At 48.5% G+C, this 11,986-nt stretch overlaps 5 protein-coding genes across 5 annotated transcripts; 3 read left to right on the top strand and 2 right to left on the bottom strand.

The window, feature by feature from the left end:
• Nucleotides 1-241: 241 nt before the first annotated feature.
• N7462_011613 (DUF1993 domain-containing protein) lies at nt 242-757 on the top strand (the record flags this gene model as incomplete). Its single annotated transcript, XM_057083327.1, has 1 exon — nt 242-757. One exon carries the CDS (start codon nt 242-244, stop codon nt 755-757), a length of 516 nt encoding a protein of 171 aa, XP_056927740.1.
• Nucleotides 758-1,725: 968 nt separating this feature from the next.
• On the top strand, nt 1,726-3,069 carry N7462_011612 (TauD/TfdA family dioxygenase; the record flags this gene model as incomplete). Its single annotated transcript, XM_057083326.1, has 3 exons — nt 1,726-2,028; nt 2,092-2,357; nt 2,445-3,069. 3 exons carry the CDS (start codon nt 1,726-1,728, stop codon nt 3,067-3,069), a joined length of 1,194 nt encoding a protein of 397 aa, XP_056927739.1.
• A 730-nt stretch (nt 3,070-3,799) lies between these two features.
• N7462_011611 (ankyrin repeat domain-containing protein) lies at nt 3,800-7,751 on the bottom strand (the record flags this gene model as incomplete). Its single annotated transcript, XM_057083325.1, has 2 exons — nt 3,800-7,443; nt 7,508-7,751. 2 exons carry the CDS (start codon nt 7,749-7,751, stop codon nt 3,800-3,802), a joined length of 3,888 nt encoding a protein of 1,295 aa, XP_056927738.1.
• Nucleotides 7,752-8,344: 593 nt separating this feature from the next.
• Nucleotides 8,345-9,864, top strand: N7462_011610 (uncharacterized protein; the record flags this gene model as incomplete). Its single annotated transcript, XM_057083324.1, has 4 exons — nt 8,345-8,471; nt 8,750-9,120; nt 9,237-9,648; nt 9,710-9,864. 4 exons carry the CDS (start codon nt 8,345-8,347, stop codon nt 9,862-9,864), a joined length of 1,065 nt encoding a protein of 354 aa, XP_056927737.1.
• Nucleotides 9,865-10,215: 351 nt separating this feature from the next.
• N7462_011609 (uncharacterized protein) lies at nt 10,216-11,316 on the bottom strand (the record flags this gene model as incomplete). The annotated part of the gene is made up of 2 exons (XM_057083323.1): nt 10,216-10,592; nt 10,644-11,316. 2 exons carry the CDS (start codon nt 11,314-11,316, stop codon nt 10,216-10,218), a joined length of 1,050 nt encoding a protein of 349 aa, XP_056927736.1.
• Nucleotides 11,317-11,986: the final 670 nt, after the last annotated feature.

The following is an 11,986-nucleotide window of genomic DNA, read 5'->3' as shown; positions in this document are numbered from 1 at the left end:
CAGACTGCATGTTGGATTTGATTGCTGAGGCCGTTGGGAGAAGGCCTGGTTTGGGGGGGCCATTCATCTCTGACCCCTCGAATTCGCCTCATCACTGGCCCCCACGGGCGATTGAACCCATTTAACACACGTGATCGAGCAAGGTCAGCGTAAAAAGGCCGATCGGAAGCTGTCATTATCCATATCTTCATTGCCTCCGACCTTGTTCATTCTCCCACTCCCATTCAACTCCCCAGAGATCATGGCGTACAGTGTTTACGACAGCGCCATTGCAGTGACTCAGAGCCTCCTGCGGACCCTGTCCCACATCCTCCACACGGCGGAGCAGAGCCCAAATGCTAGCACGATCCTCGAGTCCCGCCTCATTGAGGACATGTATCCCGTGCCCGATCAAGTAAGGCTAGCGACGCAATACTCGGAGTTTCTGGTCGCCCGATTGATGGGGCGAGAGCCGGTCACTTTCAGCGGCAACCCGACGACCTTTGCCGAATGCTACCAGCGTATTGACACGGTACTGCAATCGCTCAGCGAGGCTGACCGGGACGTCGTCACCCAGCACGGCGATGCGGTTGCACCGACAAATCTGGGGCCGCAAGGAACCGTTGAGATGAGTGGCGCGGCCTACGCGCACACAGTGGTCTTGCCCAATATCTACTTCCACCTCAACACGGCATATGGCATTCTGCGGAAGGCTGGGATTCCGCTAGGCAAGAAAGACTATTACGTCGGGTTCTTTCCAAGCTTGAACAATCAATAGAGCAATGGTATCATGAATGGATGATGTTTCAAGTTGGTTTCAAGCTGGATCTTTAGAGATGCTGCCGATGGGCCCGGGCCATGTATATAGTCTAGACAGTGGTGCACGTACCCTCAACATTTTCAGTTATGAAGTATGAAATCTATCCAAGACGCAACCATATGGAAATATTCCGCTACTTATCAGATCCGATCTCTCGACCGAGAGACTTGATTATGCCAAACACGCGGCGTGGATTTCGAACAAATCATGATCCCTGCTTCTTAGTGCATGATGATCGCCCGGCCATGTGTGTGCCCCTGGCCCATCCTTGCTCCGATCCGCAGAACCTGGAGAACTGGCCTCCAAGCCTCTATCGGCCGAGTCATGGACACGAACGAGGCTTCTTGAGCGGTTGGGATTGAGTGTGGTCCGAAGCCTCGGATCCGCTTGTATAGCCGGAACCGACCAGCCGTCGACAGCCCCTTGTATAGCCTAGTTCAATCGACTCCGGTCGTCCTCCTATTCTAACTTCCAGTATACGAACAGCTCCTCTTATCTGCACCCATGCTGTTCTCTGCAGAACAGCCTTTCTTGCCGATTCAGCTGTCCTCTTCTACGCGCCCGTACCCGCGTCTATCCATTGGAGCCCAGGCAAAGCCGCGCAACCGCGATCGGCTCATCACAACATCGAACCCCGCCAATTGCGCCATCTGCGCGGGCCATTTCCAATCAACGACACAACCTTTTCCAACCCGTTCAGGCCTGCTCGTCGTCCTGTGAAACAGCATGTCGCAATTTCGTCCTATAGGGAACGAGAGCGCGGGCCTCGCACGCCATCCTGACCATGGGATTCCTCACCACAACAGGCTATCGGCGCTGTTGTCGACGGCAGCACGGCGGCGATATAAATAAGCGCCACCCTCACACCCTCGTGTTTGAGTTCACACCCTTTCCTTTCAGTCCTTCAGCGCATTGTTACATTCGCCATGGCCCCTGCTCTTACAGACGCGCTGCCAACTGCGCCTCACAACTTGGCCGCTGCCGTTCCACTGGATGTTTTCCCAGATGGCTTGAAGACCACTGGCCAGCACCCCCCGCTCTACGACCACATCCTACCTTTCGATCGCTTCCCGCAACAAATTACCGGTCCCACCGTGTGGAAGGCCGAGGACTATCGCGAGAACCCCCAGAAGTGGACGCATACGTTCACCCCCGAGCAAGTGGTGGAGCTGAGCGACGCGGCAGATGCCTTCCTGGCATCCAAGACCCCGCTAACGGGTATTTCGAAGGTAGGTCCTACCTCGGCTTGGAGATCTCCATAGAGCGACAACCAAAGCTAACTCGCGATTTAGAGTAACTTCCATCTTCCGAAGCTGGCGGATTATCTTGAGGTCCTTCGCAGGGATCTCATTGATGGCAAGGGATTCATTCTGTTCAAGGGCTTCCCTGTTCAGCAATGGGGCAACCACAAGTCCGCCGTGGCCTATATGGGTCTGGGAACCTACCTGGGCTATTTCGTTAGCCAGAACAGTCGTGGTCATGTCCTGGGCCATGTGAAGGATCTCGGCGAAGACTCGACTCAGATTGACAAAGTGCGCATCTATCGCACCAACGCTCGGTATGTCTCACTCGCTCCCCACTCATCATCTCTCACCCGTCGAAATTCTTGAAAATGAGCCCATTTCATTCTAACCTCCTCGCCCAGCCAATTCTTCCATGCCGACGACTCCGATATCGTTGGCCTGCTTTGCATTGCCAAAGCTCTTGAAGGCGGCGAGTCCGACATTGTCTCTTCCCACCACGTATACAATACGCTGGCCGTTGAACGCCCAGACGTTCTTCAGACCCTGGCCTCTCCCATTTGGTACTTCGACCGCAAGGGCGAGACCAGCAAGGGCCAGGATGAATACATCCGCACGAGCGTCGTATACCTGGAGCGCGGCGAGAACGGCCGCGTTTACACCAAGTGGGACCCGTACTATGTGCGCTCGCTGACGCGCTTCTCCGACGCTGGCATTATCCCGCCGTTATCTGCTGCGCAGCTAGACGCCCTTCAGGTGCTCGAGGACACCTGCATGCGTCTCTCACTGCACATGGTCCTGGATATCGGTGACATCCAGTTCCTATCTAACGCGCACATCCTACACGCGCGCACCGCCTACACCGATCATGCCCCACCGGCGCCGCGCCGGCACCTGATGCGTCTCTGGTTGGCAACTCCGGAGAGCGAGGGCGGGTGGAAGCTGCCCTTCTGGGACAGCAATGAGAAGAAGCGGGGTGGGATCCAGGTTGATGATCAGCCGCCTGTTGCCCCGTTGGATGCAGAGTGAAAAGATCGAACAAGACAGGGACTAATGTGGCTTATGAATTATGTGTAGATAGCTTCTAAAATGATACCTCTTTTTTATTTTCCTCTCTCTTTTCTCACTCTCCCAATTTCTTTTCAGTGTACGAGCTTGATATTGTGTCTAGAGTCCATAGTCATGTTATTCGGTTCCATAAGAAGCGCCTTATTTCTCAATTCTATTGAGACAGCAAGTCTGAGTAAATCAGACGGCGGTCATAGGGTGGCCACTCCATGTCATAAATCGTATCTAACCAACTTGGAGAAAAGATTTACATATTATTTTGCGATTTTTGCCTTGCATCGGTCCCGTAGAGCACCGTTCACCAATACATGGTGATATATATATATAGAACAGGGTGATGATCCTGAGGAGAGATAATGATCCTAGAAATTTGTATGGCTTGATTTAGCACGAGAGTCTCTCTTTCTTCTCCCCTCAATTCAGCACATGATCATCTGCTCTGATGATGCTTTTGAACAGTCAAACGAATACACTTCGTCCGATTTTAACGATCTCTTTCTCGACTCCCACGGATAAGCCTCAGAGGTACTGATACAAGGGTTGCATCACAGTGAACGGATCCTAGTTCGAAGCTGAAAAAAGAGCAGAGACAGAAACATCTTCGAGTAGCCATCGACTCAATCGCGGAATGCAGGTCTGAAGCCCCTTAACGTGACAACTAGACTTAAGCAGTAATATGAGCTTAAATCTGCTATTTAGATCTATCGCGCAGTAACCGGCAAAGTTGAGGGCTAGCAAGGGAACGAGTAGCCCACTTTATTGGTTTATCGCCCTTATTGTCTTTTGCATCTATATCAGCTCCTGCCTTGAGCAGTAGCTGTACGATGAACATATTATCTCGTGCAGCAGCACGGGCGAGTGGTGTCTGACCTTTCGACTCCTCTGTGGCCTCGATGAAAGCCCCAGATTTAATTAGAAGCCCCAAAGCCGCCCGGCGATCGTTGTTAATAGCGTAGAATAGTGGTGTCTGGCCGCGCTTTCCTCTTGCCTCTATATCAGCACCAGCCTGAAGCAATATCTGGACGGCAATTTTGCTCTTTCCTGCGGCATAATGTAACGGCCTACTACCAAAAATATCTTTTGCTTCTATATCAGCTCCAGAGTCCACAAGTAGCCGGATAATTCCTATGTCACCCTTTTCACAGGCCATATGAAGAGATGTCTTTTCATCTTCGCCTTTAACGTTGATGTCAGCTCCAGCTTGGAGTAATAGCGGTATGGCATCCTCGGTTCCTGTTTTGGTGGCGGCATGTAATGGTGTGTCTTGAGCAATACGTTCTTTCGTCGTTATTTCAGACCCAGCTTCGAGAAGCAGCCGAATGACAATCTTATTGGGCTGGCAACAGGCGTAGTGGAGGGGTATGCGACCATCCATGTCTTTTTTGTTTACATCAGCCCCAGCTTCAAGCAATAGTCGTACGATATTCTCATTTCTCTTGCCAACCGCGATATGTAGTGGTGTATTGGTTTCGAAGTTCTTTCTTCTCGACGGATCTGCCCCAGCTTTGAGCAGAGACCGTGTAATGGTTTCACTACCCAGTTCACAGGCCAGCTGTAGAGGTAGCCAGTTAGAACCATCTCCGTCTTGTATGTTATTCAGGGCTTGAAGTAGTATTTGGAATACTTCGTCGTGCCCTTTGTGAGCGGCCACAACCAGCGGTGTATTTCGATTTTCGCCGTTCGCCTTTAAATCTGCCCCAGCCTCGAGCAGCAGTTGTACAGTTGGTTTGTGTCCTCCTTGAGAGGCCAGAAATAATGGTGTAGCTCCAAGACTATCTTGTGCCTCTATGTTAACTCTAGCCTCAAGTAACAACTGGACGACTCCCACGTGCCCCTCATCAGCGGCAAGATGTAAGGGTCTCGTAAGAGAAGGTGGTCGTTTTGTCTCCTTATCAGCCCCGGCTTGAAGTAAGAGTCGGACAACTGCTACATGACCGCGCTGACTAGCCCGTTGCAAGGCTGTCCAGCCGTTCTTAGTTTTGTGGTCAACATCGGCCCCCACGTCAAGGAGAATTCGCATTAACGCCTCGTATCCATGTTCAGCGGCATAGTGTAACAATTTAGTGCGTTCTTTTGCTTCGGAAAGAATGGTATGCTTCAGTTGCCATTGGATTGCAGTTTTGAGATTATTCTCGGCCGCGACTTCCAGAAAGGACCAGCCGTTTGCCCTAGGCTTTAAGTAGACGTCCGCACCTTTGTCGATTAACAGCTTCGCTAGGCACGGTTGGTTGTTTATTGCCCTGGAATGCAGTGGCATAGAAGGTAGATTGCCTGCTGGGGGAAGACTGGTACTCTCGCTGGGCAGTAGTTTCAAGACTTCCGCATGTTGATTTATTTCTGCAAAGTGATGTACAGTCCAACCGCATTTGTCCTTGGTCGGCCGAGCACCGTGTTCTAGTAGAAGACAAACAACATCTTGATAGCCGTTGATCGCAGCGACATGCAGCGAGGTCCATCCAGCGCAGTTATCCACTGCGTCAATTTTTGCACCACGCTCTATCAGGAGTCGGACGAGCTCAGGATCGCCATAATCTGCCGCACAGTGTAGTGGTGTCCAGCCGAACTTGTTATCTCTAACACAAAGATCAGCACCTTCAAGAAACTTTACCACCGGCTCATGTCCATTGATTATGGCCATGTGCAGCGGTGTAAGATCGTTGTGGCCCCTGTCATCCATGGCATCGTTGACGAGAAGCTCTACGACACGAATAGATCCCATCTGAGCTGCTATATGCAATGCAGTATTTCCATCCTGATCCCTCACTCTTCGATCAATACCATTTTGCAAGAGTGTTGTGACAACAGAAGCAGAGCCTCCTAGCACGGCACTATGCAACGCTGTCTGACCCCTATCGCACTGTATGTTCAAATCAACCCCTTTCACGAGGTCTTGAACCATGCGGGCATCTGCTCGTTCTGCTGCGAGATGAAGTGGTCGTCGTCCGAGTTGGTCCGGGATGGACAGACTAACTCGTTTGATTAAATTGGAAAAGGTATTGTAGTCCCCATGCCATATTGCTGCGTGAAAGATGCTAATTTCCGAAGCCATGGTAAGTGAGTTATCCGTCTCCAAGGCCTTTGAGCGTATTATGATTTTTTCTTCATTCAACTGTCGGTTAAGCTTGAGCTGCTGATCATCCTCACGATGGCCCGAAATTATAACTTTCTTCTCGACCCAATCGCCCTCTTCTTTTGTGACTTCCTGTCTGAAGGTCAAGGACCCAATGTATTGATAGGAATCTGCAAGGTTTGTTTGTCTCACAAGCAAGGCTCTTTTTATCAGCGGTTCTCCACATTCAGCCAAAAGATGACAACTTTGATTGTTTTTCAGTGCACGCTGGACCTCGCGTGCAGTTAAGGGATGCATGATATCAGACCAAAACCTACTTTCAAGACCAACAAACCGATCTGCAGGAAGAACTCGCCACTTCCCTTCAAGATCGCCGTTTTCCAACACTCTGAGGGAGGCATCGGACGAGTCTAGAGGCATTTCAAATAGAGAGGTTGGACACCAGCTGAAGCCCTTAGACATCGTGACAGCATTATGAAAGAGGTGGCCAGGCGGTATTTGACCGAATCTTTTCAAAATTCTTCTATAAGTCTCTTGCTGCTGCTGAGCTGGTGCCAAACCCACCAGCAACGCAGAGATAACAGCCATGTCCTTAGGCCAAGATGTATGGCGCGAGCGGAGAACAGTTAAAAGATCGTTCAGCTTGAGTGTTGTAACATCTTTTCGAAGATTCCTAATAATTCGAGATGCCTCTTTCCGGGGCCCTTCAGGGTCATCCTCCGTTGCAAGAATTTCCTCGTCAAGATCTTTGATAACTGGGCCGTGGCGGCCTTTGAATATCACTTTGATTTTCCTCGACTTGGTCAACTCTAATGCAGTCCAACCTCGACTGAACCAAGGGGACATGAGGATAGCGAAGCACGCAGTTTGAGGATCCCACTCCCAGCTGCGGAGAAACAAATCGTGCACCAAGGTGATTCGAGCATCTTCGTAGTTCGTTTCAATCTTTTGGATGGCTACGGTCCGGGCAGCCTTCTCGCGGGGGATGCAAAGCGTATCCCACCATATCCCTTCACATTGAAAATGCTTTGCAATGCTCTCAAAAAATACATAGAGACATTCGTTGACTGTTCCAGCCTGCCAGGCCCCGGTCCCGGTTCCATCTGCCCATACGTGAGAAATCGCCATGTATGGCCGAGGGGGTTCCAGCATAGCATCTCCAGCCAGGTTCCATACAGTAGGCCGTCCCTCGAGCGCAGCTTTATCTCTTGTGGCGCTCGGGAATCGGCCTTGGATTTGCGTACATTGTTCGGAGCCAATGCCCTCTACATGAAGCAATTTGTCAGTCGCTTCCACCCGTTCAACTTGTATATATAAATAGCCTCTGACCTGAGTTATTCTTGCACTCGTGACGCTGTTGTACAGAGGTAAAGTCTCGTAGAGAATACTCGCAAAAACCGGCTGTGCACTCTTCATGCTCCTTAATAATATCTCCCACTACTGGAGTCAAGTCGCAGTCCGGCAGCACTTTCGGTAAATTCTCACCCGCAACTGTCCAGAGGCGGTTCGGACATAGATTGAGTGTTTTTGCTCTCTGAAAAGCCTCTAGGACCTCATCGTGCTCCAATTCCATGGTTTGTCCCAGTTATGACCTGAGATGCTCTCTAAACCAGTGACAACTGGATAAATAAGAATCTTGGAAAGCGGGCTATTTTTTGAGTAGGCAGCATATCTTTCTAGCACGGCCAGAGTGGGGGCCAGAATCAGGGCGCTGGGTGGGTCATACAAAATGGAATTGTTGCGGCCTTTAGACGTAAAATGGGGGCATTCGTTCGAGATGAGCTGGGCTTTTTCTCCGCACAGCCTCGGATTGCACCTATTTTCCTAGAGGGCATCGTGCGTGTCTATATGATCTCAAGTTTTGCAAAAAAAAGAGGCGGCAATAGCCTCTGTGGCTCGGAAGTTGATGCCCAATGAGACATTGCTAGCGCCACACAATAAATGGCCCCTCAACGCGTAACTTACCCCGCTCTTAACTCCAAATGGCGCTTATAATGTTGTGTGTCGACCTCCTTGCGCTAAAAAAGGACTTGCGTGAGAGAAAACTCGGGAAATGGCGGCGGGTTGCTTTCTCCTGCAGGATCATTCACAACGCTCAGCGCTTGCCTTGCGAGTAAATATCCCACCTTCCACTTTTGCTACATTCGGTATATTATTTCATTCAATATGATTATACCCCCTTTTAAATTGGGCGAGGAGAATCCAACAAGCGATTTTACAACGATCCCTGATGCGGCCTTGACCAAAATTATTCTTCTTAATGAGGAAAAACGACGTGCTGATACCGAGATACGTAAGTCCCTCTGCACCCCAATATGCCTCCCCATTTCCACACTATTGGACCTCTTCTCTTGTACCGCGACGTGACTCTTGGCAATTCAGTCGAAAAGTCCAATTATCTATTTAGTTGGCGGCCAAAATTGGGAACTACAAATCAGACGCCATTCACTAAGTTTAATGCATTAAAACCCCAGGAAAATCAGAAAGAGGGAGAGAAGAGAGAGGGAGAGAATGATTGCAAGAACTGCGAGAAATAAGGATTTTTTTTGCTAATGACTTGCATATTGAAAGTTCGCCATCATGTCCTGAAAATGCGTCCTATCCACCAGAAGCGCGAGGAGATTATCAACTTGCCCGATGTCAAGAATGACTTTTGGAAACGTGTTTTCAGTTGTGCCCCTGATTTCATTAATGACTACATTGGAGAAAATGATGCGGAGATATTGGGCAGCTGCCTAACGAATTTCACCGTTGAGATATTCGAACTTGATGAGCAAGGCAACGGCAACCCTCATAGCTTACGCTTCATTTTTGACTTTGATAAGGAGAAAAATAACTTCTTCGACAACACCCAGTTGGTGAAAGACCTCTACTGGCGGAAACAATTGCGCCACACAAATACAGGCAAGCGCCGTATCGTGACGGGTCTTGTTTCTGAGCCCGTTCGTATAAATTGGAAGAAAGGTGCCGACCCTACCAAGGGCTTACTAGATGCCGCCTGCGATCTAGCTGAGGCTGAGAAAAAAGGGGGGACCCTAAAATGTTGCCTGAGTATAAGAATCTCGTCAAGCTGATTGCCAAAGTTTATGGTGACTCCGACTTTGCGACGCAGGCTTGTGAGGAAGTCGACTACGACGACTACGATGACGATGATGATGATAATCGTCATCCGGATATTGGGGGCAGCATTGAGTCAAATGAAAGTCCTGCTAGCACGAGCTTTTTCTCTTTCTTTGGCTACCGTGGCGGGTCTTTATCTATCGAAGATAATGCTAAGGCTAACGAAGAGGATGATAAGCGGTATGCTAGAGTACTCAAGGGCGAAGGAATTGATGAAAGTTATTTTTACGACGCCGATGACGAGGTGAATGAAGAAGAACATTTCAATGATATTGAGATATTCTCTAACGGTCAAAATTTTGCCATTATCCTCTCCAGTGGCCTTTATTCCAATGCCACGGACCATTACGGTATGCAAGTCCATGAATAATGAGGACTTAGATATTCACTGATTTGTGATATTTTGTCTAGTGAGATCGTTCGATCTCGTTGATGATTCAGGAGGTTCAGACAACTTCGAATATCATGAGCGTGATGAGTTCGATTATATAAATGAGGATCATGATGATGAGTACAATGATCGTTATGACGAGGCCGAAGATTATTACCATTCGTATTCTGAATAATGAAAGTTTTTGAAGGTTAACGGTACTAGTAAGAAAACTTGCGACTCAAAATCAAAATAAAATTAGAAACCAGAATTTTATCATTCATTTCGACTATTATCGAGACAATACAGGTGGTTTGTATCAACGAAGTCTAATGTCTTTATATTTTCTTGGAGAAGGTAACTAGAAATAATACCAATACAATAACGGGTACAAGGAAGAAGGCGTGTATATCAAATTTGGTTCAATTATTTGACTTGATCTTCGCGAGTTCCATAGAAACTCAAGGGCTTGGCCAGTTTCAAAATCAGGAATCCTCAAATATTTGTTTAATCGTCGCGTGGAATGGCAGTTGGATCATTTTTATGATTAAACCCCTTGATTACTCCTTCCTTTGAGCCCACCTTCACCTTCTCCGTCAATTTCGAAATTTTCAGAATTGGCAGAAGGTAGAGTATCTATACGTGTTCCCCATTTATTAGGGGCCATGACCCGATCTTGAGCAGTCCTCCAAAATCCAAAACTGTTCTCTTGGACCCGCATCGATCCGGGGAAGAACACAGGAACAAGAGATAGCCCCACTCCAGGATATCGCTCTTCAGCAGTTTTCAAAACTTCCGCCACACGAGGTCCGCGAAAAACCTCCCCAGTTTTCCTGATATGAATGCCGAGGGCGCTTGGGCTCCGCGAAAGTGCCGCGGATGCGATATTGTGGATGCTGCCAAGGGTACCAATTCCAAGAATATCTGTTCATTTCCTTCATTAATGAGTTTTCGAATAAAAGTAAGAAAACTTACACCAGGTATCAATACTCAAGCCTACTGCTGTGATTAGAAGAATGATCCAGTTTACAGCAAAGAATGATGTAGCTAATCTCGTCAACAGGGATGCCGGTGCAGTTCTGGTCCCGCGAGCCAAAATCTCGAAATTTAGCCCAACGCCCTTTTTGCTTAAAATGATCATTGCAAAACGGCTGCCGTTTCCTTCAGTGATTGTTACGGTAGGGCCGCCTTTCCTTGGACAAGCCCACTTCTCACGTCTCCACTGAGGCAGCGAGCTTGTTAACAATGCGAGAATGTTACCATAGCATGTTATTAGGAAGGTTCCCCACTCGTTATTGATGACCCATGGTATCATGGCAATGATTAATTGAATAAAAATCACCAAAAAGCCTAGAAGCCAGATTCCATCTTTTTCTGGCACCCCGTGCTCAATTTCCTCGTCGTCTATTAATTCATAAACTTCGATTCGAAGCGCTTCCCATGGTTTGGATGGCAACTCAGATTTCGGCTCCAGTCCAAACATGGCTCTCCAGAATGATGGATTCCAAGTAGACCAAGTACCTGTACTTCGATGAGGTGCTTCGCCCCTCATTTCTTCATCCATTTTATCGCTTGTATCTCGAAGGAGTCTACCAAGAACCCATGAATTGGTGATCCGACTGTGACCACTCTGAGCAACAATCACCATTGTGCTTGTGCTCTCTGCAGGGGGCATCAATTTTCCATCTGCAATTCCAGGTTAAATGCCGATCTTCAATTTCGAATTGGAGGGGGAATGTATAGACTACCGCCAACAGCTGCAAGTAAAGCTCGAACTTCATACGCGACCCAACCGAACGAGAACGCAACCGGAGTTATTTGACGTCCTGCAAGCTGAGCTACTGCTTGCTGGATGACTTCAGGGCCAAGAAGCAGCAAAATGGAAAATATGTCTCCGGGGTTCACCCACTGCCTAGCCAGATAGTCAGCAGTAGTGGTGGGGTGACTGATATTGACTGATCGGATATCGTGAATTAATCTCGCTGACGATACTGGTGCCATTGTACAGGAGATGGTGATGATCCATGAATCGTCGTGAAATATTGCAGTTGCTGAGTTGGCACGCTGAAGGAGGGGCTACATTGATTAGTTATGCAGCTAAGTTGTGGACCTCGCTTCGCCCCATCGAGGCTCAGTGGTTCGTCTCAGGATGATCAGTTCATTTAAACATATGCATGCTCCCAATGGATCCAAAAAGAATCCTGACTTCATAGAATAAGCCATTGCGACAGTGGAATTTCTGGAAATTTTCCATTTCAGCATCTGAACGGGGTATAACGTTAGTTCTAAAAACCTAACACCTGAAAGTGTGGGTCTTG

This window comes from Penicillium macrosclerotiorum (genome assembly GCF_028827735.1).
Source record: "Penicillium macrosclerotiorum strain IBT 26536 chromosome Unknown utg000014l_segment0_segment0, whole genome shotgun sequence".
NCBI lineage: Eukaryota > Fungi > Ascomycota > Eurotiomycetes > Eurotiales > Aspergillaceae > Penicillium > Penicillium macrosclerotiorum.
The sequence above is the reverse complement of the archived record's forward strand: the minus strand, read 5'-3'. Positions and strand labels throughout refer to the sequence as shown.